The sequence below is a fragment of the Trichoderma harzianum genome (assembly GCF_003025095.1).
Source record: "Trichoderma harzianum CBS 226.95 unplaced genomic scaffold M431scaffold_12, whole genome shotgun sequence".
In the NCBI taxonomy this organism is placed as follows: Eukaryota; Fungi; Ascomycota; class Sordariomycetes; order Hypocreales; family Hypocreaceae; genus Trichoderma; species Trichoderma harzianum.
Genome location: NW_020209260.1, coordinates 757154 through 778806, shown reverse-complemented (window position 1 = coordinate 778806; position 21653 = coordinate 757154). Strand labels below are relative to the sequence as shown.

The following is a 21653-nucleotide window of genomic DNA, read 5'->3' as shown; positions in this document are numbered from 1 at the left end:
CTCTCTATCTCTCAGACTGACATATTGAACAAGAAATCCTCTCGCCCCGGTTGCCCCTCATTCTCTTTTCCTTTATCCCTCTTGGCCCTCCCTTTCACAGGTGCATGAACCACCAAACTCGAAGAGATTGATGACAAGACATCTCTGTGATCTAGCGCTTGATTGCTTGGCCCCGGAAGCGTTCTCGGAGTGAGGCTCTCATGTTCTGAAGGACCCCTATGGCGCACACTGCCGCCCTGCTGCGCGTTGAACAAGACTCGTCGTGCCGGCGTCTTCAAAGGTTTCGTGCGCCGTTTCCCGTCATCACGAGAGCTTCCACCGACTTGATTGGGCGGAGGTTGTCTTTTAGTGCGTGAAAGAGTCGGCGCATTGTCACTTCGGCGCAAGAATTTCTGAGGAATGCCAAACATTGAAGCGGTACGCCTGGGAGCCTCATCCTCAAAAGGCCCGGTGACCGATCTTTCAAAAGTATAATATCTTTCATCCGGAGAAGCCTCGCGGGTAGCATTACGTTCAAAAATGATGCTAAAGACTGTATATGTTAGGCATGCGAGGATGCCGATAGACATGAGGAGACATAGAAAGAAGATAATTGGCCAAAAGTGGTCAGGGAGCATTTTGGTTATTTCGAGTTTATCTATGAGGAGGGTATTGGGCCTGTTCGTGGGGTATCTGAGAGAGTCAGAGTATATAGAGATGTCATTTACATCACAATCACTGCCTCGTTTGCGAGAAAGAGCTGATACGTATAGCCTGCTCATCATCACAAGTGAGTTGTTTGTTGTTGCACACTTTTTCTCCTAAAGCGTGAATCACTCACACCATTAGCCTCAATCATAATGAGTGAAAGGGTATTTATCGCAACACTAGTTTTTGCGACTCCTCTACTACCAACATTAGCTTAATCAAATATTTTATTAGTTGACAGCTGAATAACTGCTCCTTCAAAATAGAAAACTTCTAAGAGAACCTGATGACTGAGATTTGACGAGCTCTTGCCTTGTAACTGAATAACTTCCTAAGAATAGAATCCTCCCAGCGCTCCAATGAAATGTCGCTTCTCTAATCAGACGCCATAGACATTCCCGTTGTGCAAGTCCATACCGATATACCCGTAGATTAGCTCACCATCACCATCCATGACATCTGCTCATTGCAGCCAGTTTATCTTCTCTCCATCATCATTTGCTGCGTTTTCCATGTTGGCGCGGCGTTTCTTCCAGCAACGTTCGTCATTCTCTTCGAGGGACCGACGAATGAAGCTCACATCAGTCGCAATTGCTGCCTGACACTCGAGCAGTTCCTTGCTAAGCTCTTTGTATGCCCACGCCTTCCATTTCTCCTCCATTCCCATAATGTAATGCCGGATCATGGTCGTCCCTTCATGAAGTTTGTGGCGTGCCGCGACAGATGTGACATTTTCGTTGTGTAATTCTTCCAGCTCGTTGATGGCGGCGTAGATTGGCTCCGCGGCTGGCCGACCCTGTACCACTTGAGTCTCTCCCCATTCGTAAGTCTCGAGGTCTTCAGTTGCCTCTCTCACCCATACTTCAACTTCCTGCTTCCCTGCTTGTCTACTCCACACCTCTAGCCATTCCTTCATCTCCGAGGGCAACACTATGACGATCTCTCTGGTTAGGGCTGCCGCACACTCGTCGTTTGTAGTCGTTGACCACAACTCCTTCATGATCTTGACCATATGGGGGACAACCAGATCTACTGCTTGTTCTCTGGTAATCTTCTTTGTCGTCGTTATTGCCACGGGTGGTAGTGGCATCTGAGACTTGAGTATCATGCCAACCTGACTCGTTGTATCCTCTACCTCAGCAGACTTATGTGGGATTGGTTGAGTCAATCCCATGTCACCGAAGCTGCCAGGGATTTCAGCCTTCACGGCTTTAGGCTTCCAGTTTGGTATGACGTGCTTGGTTCGTATGATCTTGTTTCCTCGCTCGCTATAGTGCTTGACTGACGCGTGTGCAAACTCGAATACCTTGTATCTCTTCATGAGGCAGGTAATCTCATCTACTCCGCCCGTGTTAACTTTGCGGAGCCGCTTGACAACAATTGAGGCCACCACACTTGTAGCAGGCAGAATGTGATATCTACCGTGTAGCTCGGAAAGGTACGCGATGTCTCTTATCTTGGAAATGACATCGTTGTAACCGCCCCATCGGCTCCAACGTTGTGCTTCTAGAGCATGTGAGGCCAAACATCTGCAGATGCACGCTTCGAAACATTCTGGATAATCTTGAGGTCTGAGATGCAGAAGCCGAAATGCGCCTTGCACTAGTTGGCGACAATATCCGCGCTGCTCAATCTCGCTCAGGTTTCGGGTATCTATGGCGTCAACGCCGTTGTAGTTTTTCTGCAATGCCTTGAACTCCGTCTGTATTCTCTCCAGCTCTGCCTCGTCCCATGCGATCTGAGGGTCGGAAATCTCGACTATCGGATCATTATCACGATGTTTTGCCATGATCGTTTCGTGACCTATTTGCTTTGGGGAGTGTAATGCGTATGGTTGTTGAGTGGAGGTTGTGGTGTTGGTGTTGGCGTTCGTCAAGAGCCACAACGTTGAGTTGAGGTGTGTGATGAGAGGAGAAAAGGAGAAAGAGAGCAGAAAAGAGTCCTGGTTTTATAGTGTGTGGAGAACAGCCAGGCATAAAAGGCCTGCTCTGGCATCGCGCAGCTGGCAAACAATCCGCACGCTCATCAGCTACTTTACCTAAGTGGCATACAGCTGTCAAGTTCAAGGCGGTACCTTCATTACCAATACTGCGTTTTTCCACAACAACCACCATTTCCCTAAATATGGAATTACATTTTAGTGTCTCAATTTTGCTATCCAGCGTCCTATATCTCATATTTAAAGATACCATTATAATAGATACTAGAAGAAGGCAGCCATGGTGGCAGATACAAAATTGGGGAGATGTAAATTAAAGAGCTTCCTTCGCATCCTGTTCCGACCTAGGAACCATGTGGCAAGTTGCCCGATACTGTCATGGGGAGAACACAATGATTGATTCAATGGAAGAGACATTGAAGCTTGTCGAGCGATATGGGGTGCAAGAACATGGAGAAGGAGCTGTTTAAACCGGTACTAAACAATGAATCTCTATTATCGAGAAACAACTGCAGAATGCTACACGGTAAATAAGCATTTCAAGAATTTATTCATATGTTAGTCATGTTATCATCTCATCACAATCGGTGTCTTGTGCCATGAGTTGACTTTTCCTTCCTGCATCTTCACGGATAAGCGCCGACGGACGATGCCGAGCTGAAGCGAGCGTTACAGTGCAGATGAAGATGCATGAACGAACGAGATAAGATGCTGATGCCGATGCCAATGCTCAGACAGGCTTAAACTCCATCTCCAACTGAAAGCTGACACAGTGTCTCCCGCACCGTGACGTGACATACCCACGTGGACCTTGGCAACACAAGCCCCATTCGTCAAAGCAAGTCTTGGCCATCAAAAAGTTCTTTCAAGGGAGGCAGGTAAGAAAAAACTGTTCGAACCCACAAGTCTCGGTGAACAAAAGAACGTGGCGGGCGAGAGTTGAGCGCATATAAGAAAGCGAGCGTTCGTCGTCTTGCGCCTTTATCGATACTGTCTAGGAGCTTCAACCTCCAGGCTTTTTGGCTACTGATTGATTGCGATTCTCCAGCTAGGCTTCACTAGGCCGTTGCTATACGAAGAATCCAGTCGGTGGGGGGGGCATCTCGAGAGGCAGAAAAACCACCATGAAGGCCTCAGTCGTGCTGTCAGCTCTTGCGGGCTGTGCAGTGGCAGACGATGTGCTCTACAGCAGGCGGCTGCTCAAGCGAGGCATCGACGATGAAGGGCACTACAACATGTGTAAGGCTTCGCTTCACTACTCACCCATCTAGATCTATTACGCTGACTCACTCTCAAACAGCCTTCTTCCACGTCAACGACGTCCATGCTCATCTTGATCAGTACGTCAAGGCTGGCACAGACTGCACCGACCCTTCCAAGGGATGCTTCGGCGGCTACGCTCGCATCAAGACAAAAGTCACCGAGCTGCGCGCCCAGCACCCAGACCACCTATGGCTGAATGCCGGTGACGAATTTCAAGGCACGCTGTTCTACTCATTCTACGGCGGAGAGAAGATTGCCGAGATGATGAACGACCTCAAGTTCGACGCAATGACGCTGGGGAACCACGAGTGGGACGGCGGCGATGAGAAGCTCGGCTTGTTTCTGAAGAATTTGACGTTTCCTGTTGTTTCTTGCAATGTGAAGAGCGAGTATACAGATCTCAAGTCGACGATTAAGAATTACCACATCTTTGAAGAGCATGGGCTAGCTGTTATTGGGGCAACAACGCCGACGACTCCGACGATTTCGCATGTTGGCGAGCTGACTACCTTTCTCGACCCAGTGGAAGAGGTTCAAAAGGCCATCTGGGAGATTCGCAACACAACCGACATTAAGCGCATTGTAGCCTTGACGCACATTGGCTACGACATTGACCAGCAGCTTGCGGCTCAGACCGAAGGCCTGTCCCTCATCATCGGCGGCCACAGCCACACGCTGCTTGGAGACATGGAGGGTGCGCAGGGCAAGTATCCGACGATTGTGGACGATTTGGCTGGCAACGAAGTCTTTATCGTGACTTCGTGGAGATGGGGAGAAAATCTGGGGTCAATCTCAGTCACCTTTGACGATGATGGAAAAGCTCTCGCATATCAAGGCGCTCCGATCCACATGGACAACACGACCAAGCTGGAGCCCGATCTTCAAGCTAAGGTCACCGCGTGGAGAGGCCCATTCGAAGACTTTGCCAACGAAATTATCGGCACCACTGAGAATACTCTCGACCAGACTGCCTGCCAGAGCGGCGACTGTCTCCTCGGCCAGGTCATGGCCGATGCCGCATTCGAGTACCTTTACAATCTTACCACAGACGCTCCAGAAGACCAGAGGCCGAGCTTTGCACTCATCAACGCAGGCGGTGTTCGGGCAACCATCGATGCCGGCAACATCACGCGAGGCCAAGTCATCACCTCGTTCCCCTTCGGCAACGCCGTCACCAAGCTGACCTACTCGGGCGAAGATCTCCTCCAGATCCTTGAAGGATGCGTATCCCGCGTCAACCAATTCAACAACCAGAAGCTCTCCTCCTGGTTCCAAATCTCGCACAACCTCAACGTCAAGTATAACCCATCGAATCCTCCTGGATTCATGCTCATGGATGCAAGGATTTCGGGACAGAGAATCGACCCGGAGAAGGAATACGTCATTGCCACGGTGGATTTCGTTGCGGGTGGCGGAGATAACATCTTGCCCAAGAGAAGTGATTTCGTAGTGTTGGATACGCTGGATGAGGTGCTGGTAGATTATATTAAAGCGAAGACTCCGTTGACAAATGCGCTAGAGAAGAGAGTGGGAAAGGTTGGGAAATGCACAGACAAAGTACAGAAGGTCTTTTCAGCTTAGACATGAAGTAGATTACTTGGGTTATGAATAGATTTTGTTTACAGTCACCGTGGTTAAGGGACCCATGTAACAAGGCGGATCAAGCGTTGAGTCTTTGTAAAGATGCACCGAAGTTGTGGCGAACCTCTCACATCGTTTTCAATCTCACATCCCCATCCACATCTTTCAGAAAGCAATTTCGTCAACATGTCTTTCTTCTGTCATCTCATCCTCCTCTCAAGAGATCTGCTTCACAACAGATTCTATATCAACAAGATCCCAAACATCCCCAAACTTATTCCCCTCCACCACATGATACAACGTAAACTGCGTCGTCGTAATCTTCCGTCCAGTAGCCTCAATTCCCTGAAAACTCCCCTTATGCGTCCCCGTAACTCTAAAATGGCACGCAAGATAATCCCCTTCAATCGTAAGATGCCTCAACTCCCAGTGCCAGTCGGGAAACGCAGTCACCAGCGGCTCGAATTGCGCCGTGACTTTCTTTGGGTCCCAGGGCTCGTCATTAACGTTTAAAGGAGAAGTGTAGAAACTTTCCATCCCCGAAAAGTTGTGTGAGTTGCAGTGTTGGAGGTATGAGTCGTATAGCGCTCGGTACTCTTCGACCTTGGTGTTGGTTGCCATGGTGGCGATGAGTTGATATGCCAATCAATTTGCGCGTTTGAGTTTGTGGATGTGTGGTGGATTGTGAAAAAGACTTGTAAAAAGAGTTGTCAATCAACTGCAGAAAGAACAGTTGAATATATGTACGCATTTCATCTCAGCTTCCGGGCAATTGCAACGGTAATATCTGCGCTGACTGATCGCAATGCTTATGCTGATTTCGTAATTGTGACAGGATCTCTTCTTGGCGGGCCGCACTGCCTCAAGTAGGAATAAATTGAAGGATGCGTAATGCCGCTCAGGCTCTAGCAGCGCTTTCTAATGGCTCTGTAAGCCTTACGAACAGTTGAAGTCGGAATAGCCTTTGGCTCCTTGTTACATGCATCTGCTTACTGGATGCCCTAGTAGCATGCAGCGCAAGCCAAGCCAATCGCACGACTGAGAGGGTTTGTCGCGAAAGAGCCCGACACGAGAGAATGGTCGTGTATGGTTTGCTTGCAGAAAACAAACTGCTTTGTATTCAATCTATTGCTCATAAATGACACCTCAAAGTTCCAACAATCTCCAGTCTAACGTATTCAGAAATGTCCGACTCAGTGGCAAGTCCTGTTCTCCCTGCCGTATCACGCCGAGGGGGGTTGCTTGGCCACAGCATCCAGGGGAGGGAAAAGCCCATCAAGAATAGCTAATTGAAATCGTTCTTCATTGCATCCGTGACAATAAATATGACCTCCAGGGTACTTCAAAGTCTCAGTGAAGAGGGTTTCTTCCTTGCAGACGATACAGCGTCCTTTCTTGGATTCCTTGGCTTGGTTGGGCTTTTCAGCTTCGGGGGCTTCTTTGGCTTCCGTGAAGGCAACAGCAGCGGCTGCAATGGAATCAGTTAATACCATGCGCTCATCCTCTTGACTAGCTTTATCGCATTGGTTGGGTTCGTTTGCTTTACCTTTCTGGGTGTCTAGCTGAGAATCTTCAGGGTAGCTGGCTCTGGTAGCCGTAGTGAACGGATCGGCCAGTGCTTCTTGTCTGGGTGCAGGTCCAGCAGTGGCCTGAGGCTGGTCATCATTATCCTACGATGATGCAAACCCGCTATTCAAGTCACGATCCGCGTAAAATGTCTCCAGTGACAACAGTTCTTGCTCATAGAGCCAAGCTGCGATTTCGGCATCGGGAGGAGGATCGCCCTCGCGGTGTTTTCCTTTCATTTGTGAATCGGCATCCTGAAGCTCCAAGGATACCATCATCTGTAGCGTTTCTTGATCGATCTTATCGTCCATCTTGGTGGATTCTTGAAGGATCATGAGAAGAGTAGGAAGAGAGTAGAGAGGAGAGAAAGGCGGAGGGAGGAAAGGCGCAGGTGAAGGTGTTTTGCTCGTTTGTTCAGTGGTCCGTGCACAAACATCCGACCATGAATCTATTCTTCGTGTTTCCCATCTGATTACACCCAATAGGTGTGTGAGATTCTGGTATGCGGCGTGTATGGTAAAATGACATATTGCAGTGTGTAGATATGAAAAATGCCACTTTCAAGATTCTAGGCAGTTTGTTGGTCGTGTCAAAATTTGTCAGCGTGATATTGCTATCCCAACAATTGACTTTGAATTCGATGGGCAATCCATTCTTGAGTAATGAGGCTCACTCAGAAAGTGAGGGCTCATACATTAAAACGTTTTACGAAGAAGTAAAAGAGTTGAAGTATATGTCAGGCGGCCACGGTAAGTTGCTGCCAGGTCCCCAAGCCCAGATGGACAAGCTAGACCTTTGATGATAGTGATGATGATGAATTTGCGTGGTGGGCTCCATCATCTGTCACCTCAGCTTGGGTTGGACTCTCAGAATCCCGGCGGCGGCCTGTATCATTCCAGGAACAGACGATAAGGCGAGCTAGTAGTCGATCTCGTTCTCTCGAGCGGCGAAGTTGATCAACGGAGCGGCTGTGGGGGGTTTCTCCCCTGTCACCGGAGCTGCGTCCGCGCACGCATGGGCTTGCAGTTCAACGGGAGCCACAGTGGTCTGTGGGGTTTGGTAAACGCGACTGGGTGCTTGTTAACATGATCTGAGATTGCGGATCAGCACTGTCCAAGCTGGTCTAATGGTGACTGTAGAACGTACGTCTGGTAACGAGGGAGAAGCGAGATTGATACGATGTGTCGGGATTACGCGATTTGGATCAGAAGCAGATGTGGCATGTGAGGCTTCTCCTTGGGGGGAAAGAGAATGTCTCCAGCGAGACGACAAGATACGTAAAAGAATTCTCCTCAGAAACGTACTCCGAGGGTCGAGTCCAGTAGGGTGAACTAAGAGAGAGTGAGTACATACATGTAAGCTACACTTGGGTAGTCTCCAGTCTGGAAGAGCGCTTACGTCAAGTTCTCAAGATGAAGGGACTGTAAAAGCTCAAGATGCAGCGGAAAAGCCACACTAAATCTACAACAGGAGCTTCAGGTAGGTTATGAACGAGTTTTGTGACATTTAGACTAATGACTCTTTGCATCTAGAGAACACGCAACACCGAAAGTAGATGAACCATATTCACCGATTCACCCACTGGTTTTGATCCCGGCAACGCATGCACAACCGCGTCTCGCAGCGAGTAGTACAAGCCCAGAGTCGTGGCAAATGGCTTCGGCACAATTCACAGATCCACCGGCGCCTGTCCGCCCTGTTCGCATCCGCCAAGACGGAGTAGTGAGCGCAATGATCAATCACCCTTTCACGCTCAGGATCGCGGTCCACTCCAAGTGGGAAAAGACGCGACACAGCAACAGTGCGGTCAGCGACCACCACAGCGAGATTGTCTGGCGTTTGTTCATGAGTTTGCAGCGACATCGATGGGGATATCCCTCAACTCATCATCTTGGAACTGTTGCCAATGACCCTGGCAGTTACCGTGATTGTAGTGGAGAGCGGCATTGAAATCGAAAGTCCCTAGTCCACAGCGACGACACCATAATACCGACATAAATAAGATAAGCAGCTGGAAATAAAAGAAAAGAATTAGCAACAGAACGATTAAATATTTCACACAGACGCTTACGTGATGTAATTGCAACCGCCAGTCCATTCATAGGTTTACCGACAAATCGGGCACTGCATAAAATGGCCACGGGCAACGAGCACCGCAATAAGAGCCTCAGTCTCTGCATCTGCCCGGGCAACACAGGGACTCGCTGCCAAATAATTGGTTATACAACAGCGAGGGCACTCGAAGATTTCGAACACCCAAACGAGAAATTATACACCAGTTCTTCAAGTATCTGCTACTATATCTATATTTCTCTAGTAACCGCTACTATAGCTACATAGTAAATTTCCAGCGCTAGCTGAATAGGCGCCCTCTTACAAAAGCACAACTTGATGATCTGATTAGGTGTTTACATGTATATTGCTGGATATATGCACTTATTCATTTTGCGGTCTCGCTTTGTCTGACCTCCGCTTGATACCCTAGTAGCATGCAGCGCAAGCCAAGCCAATCGCACGACAGAGAGGGTTCATCACGGAACGGCTCAGGACCGGGAAATGGCCATGTATGCTTTGCTTGCAGAGAACAAACTACCTTGCATTCTCTCTACTGCTCATACATGACACCTCAAAGTTTGGATCAGAAGCAGATGCGACATATGAGGCTTCTCGTTGGGTCGAGTCTGATCTTTTGAACAGGCAGGTCTGCGTAGTCCAGTAAGGTGAACTAAGAGAGAGTGAGTAAGCTGCACTTGAGTAGTCTCTGGAAGAGCACTCACATCAAACGTTGTGGAGATGAAGGAGCTATAAAGCTCAAGATCCAACAAGAAAACCACATCAGGGCGTTATGAAGAAGTAGTGCAATGTCAACTGCTGGCGTGGAACATAAGTCGACCTCTACGTCTGTGCTGTAGTTGCAGCACCGACGCTGGACTGGCAACCAGGTGTTTCAAGATGAACCGTTCTCGTGTATCTTTCAGAGGTGGTTTATTTAAGCATAACAAACCGATACTGTTGTCAGTTAGGGACCGGGGCGAGTATACCTAGACTTAACGACCTAAGTTAGTAAAGACAAGAGGCTATTGTTTAACAGAAATCGGACAACGGAAATCGCATGCTGAGAGGCTGGCTATATGCTGAGGGAAAGGCGTCTGACTAACTGGCCCTTGGTTATCTCGAATTTCAAGGCTTCAGAAGAGGATCGTCCATCCGATCTGTGCTGCTGATTTCGTCGTGCAGTCTGTAATAAAGAATGGAATCGAGGGCTGCTCAAGCAACTACTATTATATAAGGGGTAAAAGTGTAATCAGGGAAGGGAAAGCGAAGGGCAAAGTTGAACAAACAGAAATACTAAAGGCGCTAGGCTCAAAATGTATGGAAGATGAAACTTGCATATAAACGCGTCATGTGCAATGCTTTTGCCTGGCCATTCATACCTGCGTTAGTGGCCAGAGATTTAGTTGGTATTCGTGCATCTCGACATCTTGATTTGGTATCCAGACAAGGAGATTGTCCGCTAGGAGCAGCATCCGAGATGCCAGCACCAACAGTCATGGTTGGCATCTTCTTGAGGGACATAGGCTTGACTTGTGCCGCTGTTGGACTACTAAAGGACCAACTTTTTCTGCCCAAGTATCACTCTAAATGCAAACCATGAGTTAATCGATAGGGTAAAAAAGGGAATATGTTGAACTTTAATAAGTCACGGGACCTTGGTCGAGTGAATCACTGCAAGACGATATATCACTATAGCAACAATAACATCACATCTTCACAGCAGAATTTCACCTTCATCTTCGCCTTCTACACTCCACGGTCGTATCAAATTCCTTACAAGCTCAATATCCTGCAAACCATCTTCTCATTAACAATGACGAATCGCGAAGCAGGCCAATCTGCTTACCAGCAGCAGCTTCCTCCAACTTATCCAGGCCCAGTCACGAGCACAACGGAATGTACATCAACCCCTATCAGTATCTTCCTTCTTCATCAGTTCATCCATGCTCATAGTGAATCTAGCACCATCTCAGAGCCTCCTTGCAAAGCAGCGGAATCTCGCCCCAAAAATCACTTCGACACAAGATCAAAACAAGATGCCTTTGGAAGATCCCGACAAGGAGGACTTTGTGGTAAATAATATGGGGTCTTATATCTAGAGACATCTTGCTAACAATGTGGCTAGGAGCGGACTCGCAATACGGGTGCCCAGACGCCAGCATCACTCGCCGCACAGATTGAACACGAGATGCAACAGAAGACTTCCGCCTAGCAGAACTTATGCCTATCAGGGCCTACACCTAAGCAAAGCCAATAGACACGAATGGAAGGTAGATAGTCTCAACACCTAAGCTATTCATTCTTCAAAAAGAATACGCCGCACTGTGACTAAACATCGCGTCCCTCTCCTCGCTGCGCCGCCAATACATGGAATATGGAAACCCACTCTCCATCTTCGCTACCATCATCTTAACTATTATTTCCGTTCGCAATTCTTACCTAGAACCTGCGATCGCACTTGAAATAGACCGTGTCAATCATACGCTTCGCCGCCAGAGCATTGCTATCATAAGACGGCAGCGGCCCCGTCGCCAGATTCCCATTCTTGTCCACAGCTTTAAAGTCAAACATGGCGAAGAAGGTGGCCGTAGAAACAAACAATTCCAGTTTTGCAATCTATCAACTCGTTAGCTTTTTTGTTCACTCATCATCACTTCTCATGCATACTCTCATGCCCACTAAGTCAATGTTAGCTTGGCATCCAAATCACAACGGATTGAGCATCAGAATCTGCTTACAACATGGATGCAATCCAGTTCCCCAGCCGATATATCCATGCTGGCGCTTCTTATCTTCTCCTCTTTCGGGGAAATATCGCCCAGGATCCCATTTGAGAGGATTTTTGTAAATGGCCTCGTCCATGTGGATATCGGAAACATGATATACCTTTCAACAAAAATATCAGCATCGCCTACTCTTACCCTTTGGCTAAAAACTCACCGCAAAAGCTTGATTCGGGACAACGACACCAGTATCACCTAGCACAATATCCTTCCCGGAAGTATTCTGGCGAATTGAAGCTCCCATGAGATTCAGTCGGATGCTATCCCGCACTCCAAAGTCGATACAAGGGAATTCTGACTCCCATGCCTCGAGAGAAAGTCCTGCTAGAACATCTACGGGTGTCTGATCGTCTGAAGTCCGGTATTTCTCAACAGCTGCGTCGACTTCAACTCTGACCTTGGCATACCAAACGGGGTCATAAGCGAGATAGCAAAGGATCCATGCAGACTGGACTCCCGTATTGATCAAGCCTGCGAACAAAGCGCCAATAATGAACTATTCAGTAGCCGGTTAGTTCATATTACATTAACCATCAAGTCAGATACTTACGGCCGAGGACAGCAAATCGCTCTCTCCCTTGTCCATCAGGTATTGCATCACGTCCTCTGCTTTACGGCCAGATTTTCTCCTCTCCCGTATTATATCCCCAAAGAGCATATGCAACTTTGCCCCCGCCCATAACTTGTTGAGCTTCGTAGGCGTGGGTAGCCACGGAAACATGACCTGTATGGCGGCAGTCTTATCCAGCTTCTCGTACAACCGCATCGTCTTCTCTTGAAGCACAGGGTCTTCGGCAACGTCATGGCAGCCGACGGTGCGATGAGTGAATTTGTAGAGTAAATCATAAAGAACTACAAAAGGATCCATGGGAACAGACGTATCGATTGCGGAGAAGGCATCGCGGGCGTCTTTATTCAGGTAGGGAAGACAAGTGGCCAAGTGTTCCTTGCCGGTAAGCTTCTTGAAGAGTACTATAAAGTAAGCACTCATATTGCAGCCAAGCATGTGGTCAATGTCAGGGCCAGCAGAAAAGAGTTTCCTGAATCTACGGCTTGGTCAGTCTCTTTCGCCCCGAACGCAGGTGTTTATGCAAGGAAGGAGTTCATACCCAGCGCTCAGATCAAGACCTCTCGTGTTAAAATAAGCCGAGCGAGCTTTTTCTCCTGAGAGAGCAACGATAGGATACGAGCCATAATAAAAGTTAAAGTAGCCGTTGGGGCTACGTTTCGTGCCTTCTCGCAGGAAATCGCCTCTCTTGGTGAAGAAGTTGAGGGAGCCGATGAACGGCACACCCCATTCCGTAAAGGACGCACCCGAAGGGAGGCCAGGCCGCCTCAACAAACGAACAAGAAGCGAGATAACAAGAGTAGCCGCCAGCAGCAAAGCGCTAGCAGGCCAATCCCGCGGCGAAGCAAGTGTAGCGACGAGGCTCACCATCGTGGAAACCCTTCAGCAGCGTTGCGAAAACTTCCAATAAGCAGAATCAAGATGTCTCCCTTGTCAAACACATCACCTCGCCCCTTTTTTTTCGAATGGGAACAAGACGGGCATTTATACCAACACGATTATACTTTTTCGGAGACCTTGTCCAACCCGACGCTGCGTATTGGCTGCGCCATGTGAGACATCCCCATATAGAAACCGTGATGACGGGTGCGACAGCCGACTAACATTTTTAACCTTCAACCTGTCAGACTATAGCTCCTCTTCTAACTCGGAAAGCAACTAGATCGGAGGGACGATCGATTGACACGAGGGGTAGAGCGGCTTGTTGAATTGAAGAGCATTGTCTTAATTCGTTGCGCGGCATCGCGTGGCTTGGGATACGTGGTCGAACTGCTGAGGACGATGCCTTGTCCCGCTTACAAGATTGCCTTCGGATGCGGAGAAGGGGCATGTCATGCAGGTGAGTTTGCTGCAGCCACTTTGGACGGGATGATGATGGCGAATCAAGGGGGCAATGAGACACTGCCTTGATGTAGACGTCTCATTCACGGTTATGGGGTGGCAAGGAGTACGAGGAAACGAGAACTGCGGAACCGGCTCATGACTATTAGTGACGAAATAGTTATTCGATAGATTGTACAATCATATATGAAAGAATCAGCATTCATTAATTGATTCACTAAAAGACTCATAATGTAGCATGTAAAGACTCAACTGACAGGACAAATCTCTCACAACACCATTACACCCCCACATCCCTTACATCACGGTAGCATCTCGCATCACACAGCATCCCGAGCTGGAGCAATAAATTCCGCCGCTGCCCTCTCCGCAATGGCATACAGTGTAGCAGTAAGGTGTCCGCTGATCTGCAACGGTATCACAGAAGCATCCACCACCCGCACATTTTTCGTGCCATATACGCGGAGCTGCGGATCGACAACTCCGCCAAGTTTTCTCGGAAGCATCGCCGCGGTCCCAATGGGGTGTGCGTTCGATATCAGGGTGCTGTCTGTAAAGTTCTTCCATTGATTCCATGAAGCGTCTGGCGAAAGAGCTTGCTGCAACTCAGTCTCGATACTGGTAGATATGGGCGGGGTATTCCAGAACGTTGCTGCAAGGCGTCCGATGGCGATTTGAACAATCATGTCAAAGTCTATAGCCATGAATCTCGGGTTGATCTTGGGTGTGTTGATGTCGTCGGTCGAGTTGAGGTGTACACTCCCACGGCTGAAAGGCAGAGTACCCCAGTACGCTGAAAAAGCGCCAGTGCCACTTGCAGTAGATAGTATTTCAGCAATGGTAACATCCTTCTCAAATATTAGATCGTATTGAACTCGAAGGAGTTGCTCGACTGCCGTGGCGTTTAAAGCTCTGTTTGTCTCCTTGGAAATCTGCCGTGCCCAGTGCGGTAAGAGCAGCTTTGCTACATCAGATACCCTTTTAAAGCCGTCCCCGAAAAGAGAAGTAGCATTAACAAATGTAGCATACGGTGCGTATCCGGGGAATGTGGTGTTGGTCGAGTAGGACAGGGCCATGTTAGGTTGATCAATCATGTTTTCTCCCACGCCTGGTAGGTCAACAACCGTCTCAATGCCCAATTCCTCCAAAATACTTGGGTTACCGATACCGGAGAGCTCAAGAATAAGCGGCGTACGCAGGGCACCTGCGGACAAGATTACTTCTTTCTCAGCCTTCATAGTCTTGTTCTGTCCATTCGGCATCACGTACTCAACGCCAGACGCTTCAGGAGTCGAGCCCGTGTAATTCTTCCACAGAATCCTAGAAACTGTGCCGTTGATTAACGTCAGGTTTGGTCTATCTTGTACAGGCCAGTAAAACGCCGTGGCAGCATCGCATCGTGTGTTATTGATTGGATTCAGAGTCTGTGGCCAAACGTCGAATCCAGCCGTGTGTCCGCTATTCACATCTTTGTCGAGAGATTGGCCGAGATTTGCCCAAGCGGTCTTGGCGTCTCCGTAAAAAGAGCCGTTGAGCAGGACTGGGCTGAAGCCGACGTCAATTCCTCCTGAGGATCCATGGTATTCCTCTTCATATAGTGCGCCAACAGCCTCCTGCCATGACGAGGGAGGGAAGAATCGCTCAGCCTTCTTGTAGTACTGTAGCATGGTATCCCAATTCCATCCTGACCCAGGATTGAGATCCTCCCAGGAATCGAATTGCGCCTGGTCTCCTCGAATATATGTCATCCCTAGCTGACTCAGTATTGATCCCATCTCCATTTAAGGGCTTCGTGCATTCATACCATTTATCAAGCTGGTCCCACCTATCCCCTTACCTGCATCGTACGGGAGAACTCTTCCACCAATGTATTCCTGAGGAACACTCGAATAATTCCAGTCGACAGATGTCCCACTTAATCCCAGCCATGCGAGCGGATTGACAACGTTTGTGTTGTTTCGTTCATCGGCACCAGGATCAATGACAGCAACGTTGAGATTGGCGTCTTCGGTCAGGCGATTGGCCAAGAGAAGTCCACTTGTCCCTGCGCCAACAATGATGTAGTCGTAAGAATCAATTGGCGTGGCCAATGACTGAGGAGGTAAAAATGCCGTGGCCAGCGCAAGAGCGCCGAAGCGTGTTTTGAGAGACGGCATGTTGCTTTGCGATGAGAACAAGACACTATCCACGATCAATGCCTCGAAGGTTCGACTCCTTGCTAGTATATATATCGAAAGTGAAATCCATCGTACTACAGTACTTTTATATTTCTTTCGTTTAACTTTCTGGAGAACTCTGTTTCCACGGAACTGGAGATAGAGGCTTGTCAAATCGTCACGACCAGGAGTTTGTAATGTTTTCGGTCCGATGAGACACATTAGTCGATAAATCGGCAGTACAACGGAAGGATCTGCGAGCAAGCCGCGCGTGATCAAAAGCAGCGCATTCCATGGAGTTCTCGGGGTTTGCCAATATTTGGCAGATCCACCCCCAGGTAAAACATCCAGGTCCTCTTCATCTCATTGTTCTAAGGATAAGGCTAGTGGACACGATCCCGGACTATGAGGCCATCAATCCGGGTCTTCAGCACATATTGAATACCCCAGCCTGCACGATTTCCGAGGGAGCTGTGATCCCTGTTCATGTTCTCCGCATATGGGGGCTGAGGCCAGCAATTTCGGCCTTTTCATGGTTCCTAAAAGGCTAAATAGAGTTGCCTATCTGGTAGTATCAGTATTTGCGCCAAAAGTACCAGGAACGAGGGGTAAACATGCCAATCGATGAAGTAATGCATAGTTTCTCATGTGTATTCGGAGTTTTCGATTCCTGAGTGTGTCAAGGATACTCCCAGTCTCGGTTCCGTGGCGCACTGAGAGGCGTCATGAAGGCGAATGGAGATGGCTGCATGGACTTGTCTTTGAGGCCACATTTGAACGTTGGAATGAATACTTAAGTTCACAGAGGAAAAATGACAAAGATGATGACTTTTGTATATTCACTGCTTTGTATCAGACAACTCTTAGCCCTTCATGTGTACAGAGACAAAAGTCGCCTTGGCTATCGTTGCTTCGCCATGATCGTGTTATGTGTGTACGAGATCCTGTGCATCGATTGGGGCCGATTTTGAGATAAGATCCTTGGCCACGATGCAAACAATTTGCCGTCCGGAGCCCTTGACATCTTGGATATGTCGCCCTTAGAGAGATTGGATTGAGTCGCTGACTTCGCTGACGTTTTGAACTCGTTTCTCGACATGAACAACGGTGTTTGCCTCTCCGGTATCAGGCCAATCTTCCAAGAAGCTAGTCTAACTTTGCCCAGCGCCATTCCACCTACGCAGGGAAACTATTTCCAGAGGCTCAACGAATTGCTAAAGGTAAGCCGCGGACTCTTTATCCCATAAAGAGGTATACCAAACTAACTACAGCAGAAACGCTCTGCAGCAGAGGAGCTTTAAAAAATGATATACGATGCGAGCCGATTTATGCAATATAACGCCCAGACGGCGGCCAGAGCATTTTGGTGGTTCAGCTCATTGTTTCGGCCGTCCAAGAGGAATCTCGAGATAAGGCCGCCTTCAGGACTCGGCAGCATATGGAGCTCGCCCCGATGCAGATATACTCATCCCCACTTCTGTTCAGTCCTACTCACAGTTTAATGGTTACCCGTTTTAATACCAAATTGTCTCGGGTAAGACATATACGCAATTCAGCAAAGGTTCGGTAGACGGTGTGGAAAAATTGAACGTTCTTGATCCGCCTCCTGGATGTGCCGTTACGAGATTCGGTTGAATGTTCAGAGTCGCAGACCTAATAATCAATCTGGCCAGCATAAAACGCCACGCCACGACGATGAGGAGAAAGGTAATGATGATTACTATGGCGAAAATCCAGAGCTGCTTGATAATGATGAGAATGGCGGAGTGTCTTTAGGTGATGATAGCTCGTCGTCTTCGTCAGAAGATGACCAATTCGCATATTCGCCCAATATGTCGACGATATATCTTCTGGAATCCTCACAAAGATAGATACACCACCGCGACTATTTGAGCAGACTAGTTCATATCAATAATAGATCCAGTTGATGTAGATAGATCCAGTATATATTAATAGATCTAGCAGATATAGATAGATAGAGTAGATATAAATAGATCGAGTAGATATAGTTAAATTTCATAGACATGTCAGGAGGTACAAGCAAAGTAATAGTAGTATCCACACTCATGATTCATAATGACTCTGCCCCTCAGATTCCACTGGCCTCTGATAACGCCAAGCCGATCTCAATTACTGGACTACTAGGATACTACAGTAACATTTTAGACAAATATGCAGAGTTGTACGCCGTATAATCGCCTTAAATCACTAGACAGCATCGTCATAGTCTCCAGATGGAAATTTGTTTGCAATCACTGCTTGATACCTGGACATGGTCAAGACACTTGCCAGAAGAGAGTTGTAGGCTATTTTTGCCAGGATACTATGCAGGGCGTCACCACAAGAAAAGTGAGATATTTAACCAGGCTACATAACTTGACCAACGTACCTGAAGCTGATGATGTATTTCGACCCATCTTCTCGAGCGGCAAGGTAGTGATGGGGAAGCCGATCAAAAATGCCAATCAACGAATCGAGGCCAAAAAAAAAAAACAAAAAAAAAAAAAAGCCGAAAAAGAAGAAGAATTAAATAAAATAAAATAAAATACCTAAGAGTCATCAACCTAGTACCCCTTCAGCCAGGCCCGCAAACTCGCACAATCTTTCTACAACTACGGCTGACGCTAAGAACATAGAAGACTTGGGTCGCAGTTAAATTGGCGTCCACAAGTCAGGCCAGAGTCTCATTGTCCAAATTGATCATTACAAAGCCATTTTCAGTAAGTAGATCAATCTTAGATTTGAAAGATGTTTTCTGGGCCATGTAAGACATTCGGGTGCAATTATGAAAGGTATGAAGGGGCAGTTACCTGTACCGATTCGCAGCTTAGTCATGGTGGCAATCGTTGACCTCATCGACTTCACATTGACATTTCTCATCTTACACCGCCAATGGCTTCATTAAATATTACATTTTAGAGAAACCGCTTTCAATCTATAGAAACAAGCTTTATACATCACTACCTAACATCATTCATCATTCCCTCTTAACAGTTCCTTCAACCATGAAACAAGAAGCTATAGAATCGCCGCCTCCAAGGCGCAGCCTCCGCAACATCAAGAAGCATGAAGCCAACATCAACCTCAACATCAAAGACGCAGCTTCATCTATCAAATCAGAATCCAAATTCAACACATCAGATCTATCCATATCCAAAATACCCTTCTCTACGACTAAACCACTTCCTCCACCAAAATCCCTAGACAAGGCCGCCATCCTTCAAGCCCGCAAGCTCAAATCATTCACGGCTCATTCTCAAACATCTCCTTTCCCAGATTTTCCCCATCCGACACCTCAGGAATGTTCATTAGCTCATCGTATCCTCGCGTCTCTCCACGGCGAGCGTAAGCGCCGAGCAGAAGCCGTCGTCGCTCCAAGTACGCGCGCCGGTTGTGGGGATTCTCCATCCGTTCTCGATGCCCTTGTTAGGACGATCTTGAGTCAGAACACGAGTGATAAGAATAGTACTCGAGCGAAGCTCGCCATGGACGAAACATACGGGGGGAGTGACAACTGGGCGGCGATTGTTGAAGGGGGAACAGAGAAACTGCAGCAATCGATCAAGTCAGGCGGTCTCAGCGTCGTCAAAAGCAAAGTCATCATGAACATCCTCTGCCAGACAAAAGCTCGATATGGGAGCTACTCTCTAGATCATCTCCTTCACGCTTCTAATGATTCCGCCATGCGCGAACTTCTCTCGTTTCAAGGCGTGGGACCCAAGACTGCGAGCTGCGTTCTCTTGTTCTGTTTGCAGCGGGATAGCTTCCCAGTGGACACTCACGTATATCGCATAACAGGGCTCTTAGGATGGCGGCCAGCCACGGCAAACAGAGAGGAGGCACAGGCACATTTGGAAGCAAGGGTGCCGGATGAAGACAAATACGGACTGCATATCTTGTTGGTCAACCACGGCAAAAAGTGCGCCGAGTGTCGCTCTGGAGGACGAAATGATGGTAAATGCGATCTAAGGAAGGCATTTCGTAAGGGGAAAGTAGACAAATTAAAGGAGGAAGAATACTGAAATTATATGTAAATGACATTAAATGCGTTTCTTCAATATTCGGCTTCTCTATATATAAAGACCGTGCTATAACAGCAACCTATTTTGCTCCCACCTAGAATCGCCGGCTTATGTGCATATGTGGGTATTGTATCATACAAGAAAACTCCAACCGTCCAGCAGATGGAGACGCTCATCCAACGTATATATTTTTACGCCTCCCAATCCATCTCTACCATCCACTCCCACCCATCGCCATTCTCCGCCTCGCCGCCTGTGCCTCCATTCTCTGCGAGCCCATCACCCTCCATCCTGAGCTGTTCAATCCTCCCAGCCGCGATGCCATATGACACCTCCAGGCCTCCGAGCACTTGTCTAACGATCCATGTCAAATCATACATCTTGAGCGGCGGCGTCTCCCTCCCTTCGGCCGCATCCTTCCACCGATTCCGCAACTCTTTGGCCTTCCACAGCGCATGATTGACATCTCCTCTTCCCAGCGCCTCGAACAGCGGATTATCCTCCTCTTCCAACGTCTTGAGCACGTTATGATGATATGTATGCGCCGCCTGGCTTCTCGGCCCGCCACTACCCCGAGGAACAGTGATGCCAAAGACGAAAAGGACAAACACCAGCGCCTGTTCGATGCGGACGTAGAACTCGTGAAAATCGACCTTGAAGTTGACCTCTGCGTCCTGCGTCGAGAAGCCGTAGTCTTGCGGAGACAGAGCGCGCTGGTACGAGGACTCAAGATCGATGTACTTCCACCGCAGGCGCTGGCATGCCTGCTCGAATCTGTGAAAGGCCTGGATCGGCGACAGCGAGGCGGACGAGGCTGAGGGTGGTAGGACGGCCGTCGGTTCGGAGCTTGGCTCTGTCGGCAAGGCTGAAACGGGGGGCATGGATTTCGAGCGGTTGTCGAAAGATCGCTCGTAGGGGCGTCGTCTGGCTGACGCCCACATGGACGCCCCGAGGCCGCTTGGATTCATGGTTGTGTTGGAAAAGTCGTGAATCGCGTGCGGCACTCGATGCGGGGCAGACAAGATCGCAGCCAGCTGCCTTTGTCATGCGCAGTTTGCGCGCAACAGGCTGGAGGTGGGTGGACGTCGTATCTGATGCTGAAAGAAATAAGGCTGCAAGAAGTGAATACTTCTATCGTATTGCATTCGCCATTGCAGGTGCTGGGTCGCAAGCGGGGAGAGCTGCCTGGAGGTTGGTTGAAGTGTGAGGTTTTGGTTACATGGATCCTTTGGTGGCTGGCCCTGAAGTGGCTTGTCGTGCCTCTCCCGACCTCAAAACCATTGGGAAACAAGCAGCCACGATGACAAGCGGGCAGAGCTGATAACAAATCTATCGTTCTGTCCGCCTGAACGGTAGTGAATTTATATCAAGAATAATCAAAGGCGGTTATTTATTGATGATTGATGTTTAGGAGCTGTAGTGGGGGCGTCGGTCGGTGATCGCAGCCTTGCGTTGGGAGCATCAAACAGCACTTGAGCAGAAGCAAGCTCGACCAAATTTGTCGTATTGCTGTCTTTAGCGACTGATATGAAATGTCTTTTTTTTTTCCCCTCGTCGCTACGTGTGCCTTTTCTCGATTTGCCATGATGTAAAATACTAGCTAGCCAATTTGTTCAAGTATGGAGTTTTCCAATTCACATCTCCAGATTGCTACCGCACACTCTATCAGGTAGCTGTAATAAAAGACAACAT

At 48.3% G+C, this 21653-nt stretch overlaps 14 protein-coding genes across 14 annotated transcripts; 5 read left to right on the top strand and 9 right to left on the bottom strand.

The window, feature by feature from the left end:
* Window positions 1–428: 428 nt before the first annotated feature.
* On the bottom strand, window positions 429–617 carry M431DRAFT_55070 (hypothetical protein; the record flags this gene model as incomplete). The annotated part of the gene is made up of 1 exon (XM_024921323.1): window positions 429–617. A coding segment is annotated over one exon (189 nt), but the record flags the coding sequence as incomplete, so codon positions are not given.
* Window positions 618–1010: 393 nt separating this feature from the next.
* Window positions 1011–2584, bottom strand: M431DRAFT_122873 (hypothetical protein). The gene has a single exon (XM_024912170.1). It carries the CDS (start codon window positions 2474–2476, stop codon window positions 1151–1153), a length of 1326 nt encoding a protein of 441 aa, XP_024770972.1. The 5' UTR covers window positions 2477–2584; the 3' UTR covers window positions 1011–1150.
* Window positions 2585–3750: 1166 nt separating this feature from the next.
* Window positions 3751–5470, top strand: M431DRAFT_93324 (hypothetical protein; the record flags this gene model as incomplete). The annotated part of the gene is made up of 2 exons (XM_024924464.1): window positions 3751–3865; window positions 3927–5470. 2 exons carry the CDS (start codon window positions 3751–3753, stop codon window positions 5468–5470), a joined length of 1659 nt encoding a protein of 552 aa, XP_024770971.1.
* A 108-nt stretch (window positions 5471–5578) lies between these two features.
* Window positions 5579–6421, bottom strand: M431DRAFT_239112 (hypothetical protein). The gene has a single exon (XM_024913702.1). The coding sequence runs from the start codon at window positions 6089–6091 to the stop codon at window positions 5687–5689; it is 405 nt and encodes a 134-aa protein (XP_024770970.1). The 5' UTR covers window positions 6092–6421; the 3' UTR covers window positions 5579–5686.
* A 167-nt stretch (window positions 6422–6588) lies between these two features.
* M431DRAFT_533536 (hypothetical protein) lies at window positions 6589–7096 on the bottom strand (the record flags this gene model as incomplete). The annotated part of the gene is made up of 2 exons (XM_024920889.1): window positions 6589–6938; window positions 7017–7096. Coding segments are annotated over 2 exons (325 nt in total), but the record flags the coding sequence as incomplete, so codon positions are not given.
* M431DRAFT_239107 (hypothetical protein) lies at window positions 7052–7475 on the bottom strand. Its single transcript, XM_024913701.1, has one exon. It carries the CDS (start codon window positions 7369–7371, stop codon window positions 7141–7143), a length of 231 nt encoding a protein of 76 aa, XP_024770968.1. The 5' UTR covers window positions 7372–7475; the 3' UTR covers window positions 7052–7140.
* Window positions 7476–7949, top strand: M431DRAFT_239101 (hypothetical protein). Its single transcript, XM_024913700.1, has one exon. It carries the CDS (start codon window positions 7581–7583, stop codon window positions 7833–7835), a length of 255 nt encoding a protein of 84 aa, XP_024770967.1. The 5' UTR covers window positions 7476–7580; the 3' UTR covers window positions 7836–7949.
* A 568-nt stretch (window positions 7950–8517) lies between these two features.
* M431DRAFT_239098 (hypothetical protein) lies at window positions 8518–9045 on the bottom strand. The gene has a single exon (XM_024913699.1). It carries the CDS (start codon window positions 8897–8899, stop codon window positions 8603–8605), a length of 297 nt encoding a protein of 98 aa, XP_024770966.1. The 5' UTR covers window positions 8900–9045; the 3' UTR covers window positions 8518–8602.
* Window positions 9046–10904: 1859 nt separating this feature from the next.
* Window positions 10905–11303, top strand: M431DRAFT_93383 (hypothetical protein; the record flags this gene model as incomplete). Its single annotated transcript, XM_024924473.1, has 3 exons — window positions 10905–10989; window positions 11054–11163; window positions 11217–11303. 3 exons carry the CDS (start codon window positions 10905–10907, stop codon window positions 11301–11303), a joined length of 282 nt encoding a protein of 93 aa, XP_024770965.1.
* Window positions 11304–11530: 227 nt separating this feature from the next.
* On the bottom strand, window positions 11531–13312 carry M431DRAFT_93338 (hypothetical protein; the record flags this gene model as incomplete). The annotated part of the gene is made up of 6 exons (XM_024924468.1): window positions 11531–11707; window positions 11759–11769; window positions 11830–11977; window positions 12032–12370; window positions 12425–12920; window positions 12984–13312. The coding sequence occupies 6 exons, from the start codon at window positions 13310–13312 to the stop codon at window positions 11531–11533; spliced, it is 1500 nt and encodes a 499-aa protein (XP_024770964.1).
* A 791-nt stretch (window positions 13313–14103) lies between these two features.
* On the bottom strand, window positions 14104–15939 carry M431DRAFT_93671 (GMC oxidoreductase; the record flags this gene model as incomplete). The annotated part of the gene is made up of 2 exons (XM_024924498.1): window positions 14104–15533; window positions 15588–15939. 2 exons carry the CDS (start codon window positions 15937–15939, stop codon window positions 14104–14106), a joined length of 1782 nt encoding a protein of 593 aa, XP_024770963.1.
* A 1097-nt stretch (window positions 15940–17036) lies between these two features.
* Window positions 17037–17810, top strand: M431DRAFT_485147 (hypothetical protein; the record flags this gene model as incomplete). Its single annotated transcript, XM_024916259.1, has 3 exons — window positions 17037–17159; window positions 17315–17473; window positions 17613–17810. 3 exons carry the CDS (start codon window positions 17037–17039, stop codon window positions 17808–17810), a joined length of 480 nt encoding a protein of 159 aa, XP_024770962.1.
* A 1134-nt stretch (window positions 17811–18944) lies between these two features.
* M431DRAFT_94004 (hypothetical protein) lies at window positions 18945–19961 on the top strand (the record flags this gene model as incomplete). The annotated part of the gene is made up of 1 exon (XM_024924541.1): window positions 18945–19961. The coding sequence occupies one exon, from the start codon at window positions 18945–18947 to the stop codon at window positions 19959–19961; it is 1017 nt and encodes a 338-aa protein (XP_024770961.1).
* A 95-nt stretch (window positions 19962–20056) lies between these two features.
* Window positions 20057–21133, bottom strand: M431DRAFT_239024 (hypothetical protein). The gene is made up of 2 exons (XM_024913698.1): window positions 20207–21133; window positions 20057–20158 (listed from the first exon to the last, which is right to left on the bottom strand). The coding sequence occupies exons 1-2, from the start codon at window positions 20927–20929 to the stop codon at window positions 20153–20155; spliced, it is 729 nt and encodes a 242-aa protein (XP_024770960.1). The 5' UTR covers window positions 20930–21133; the 3' UTR covers window positions 20057–20152.
* Between the last annotated feature and the right edge of the window lie 520 nt (window positions 21134–21653).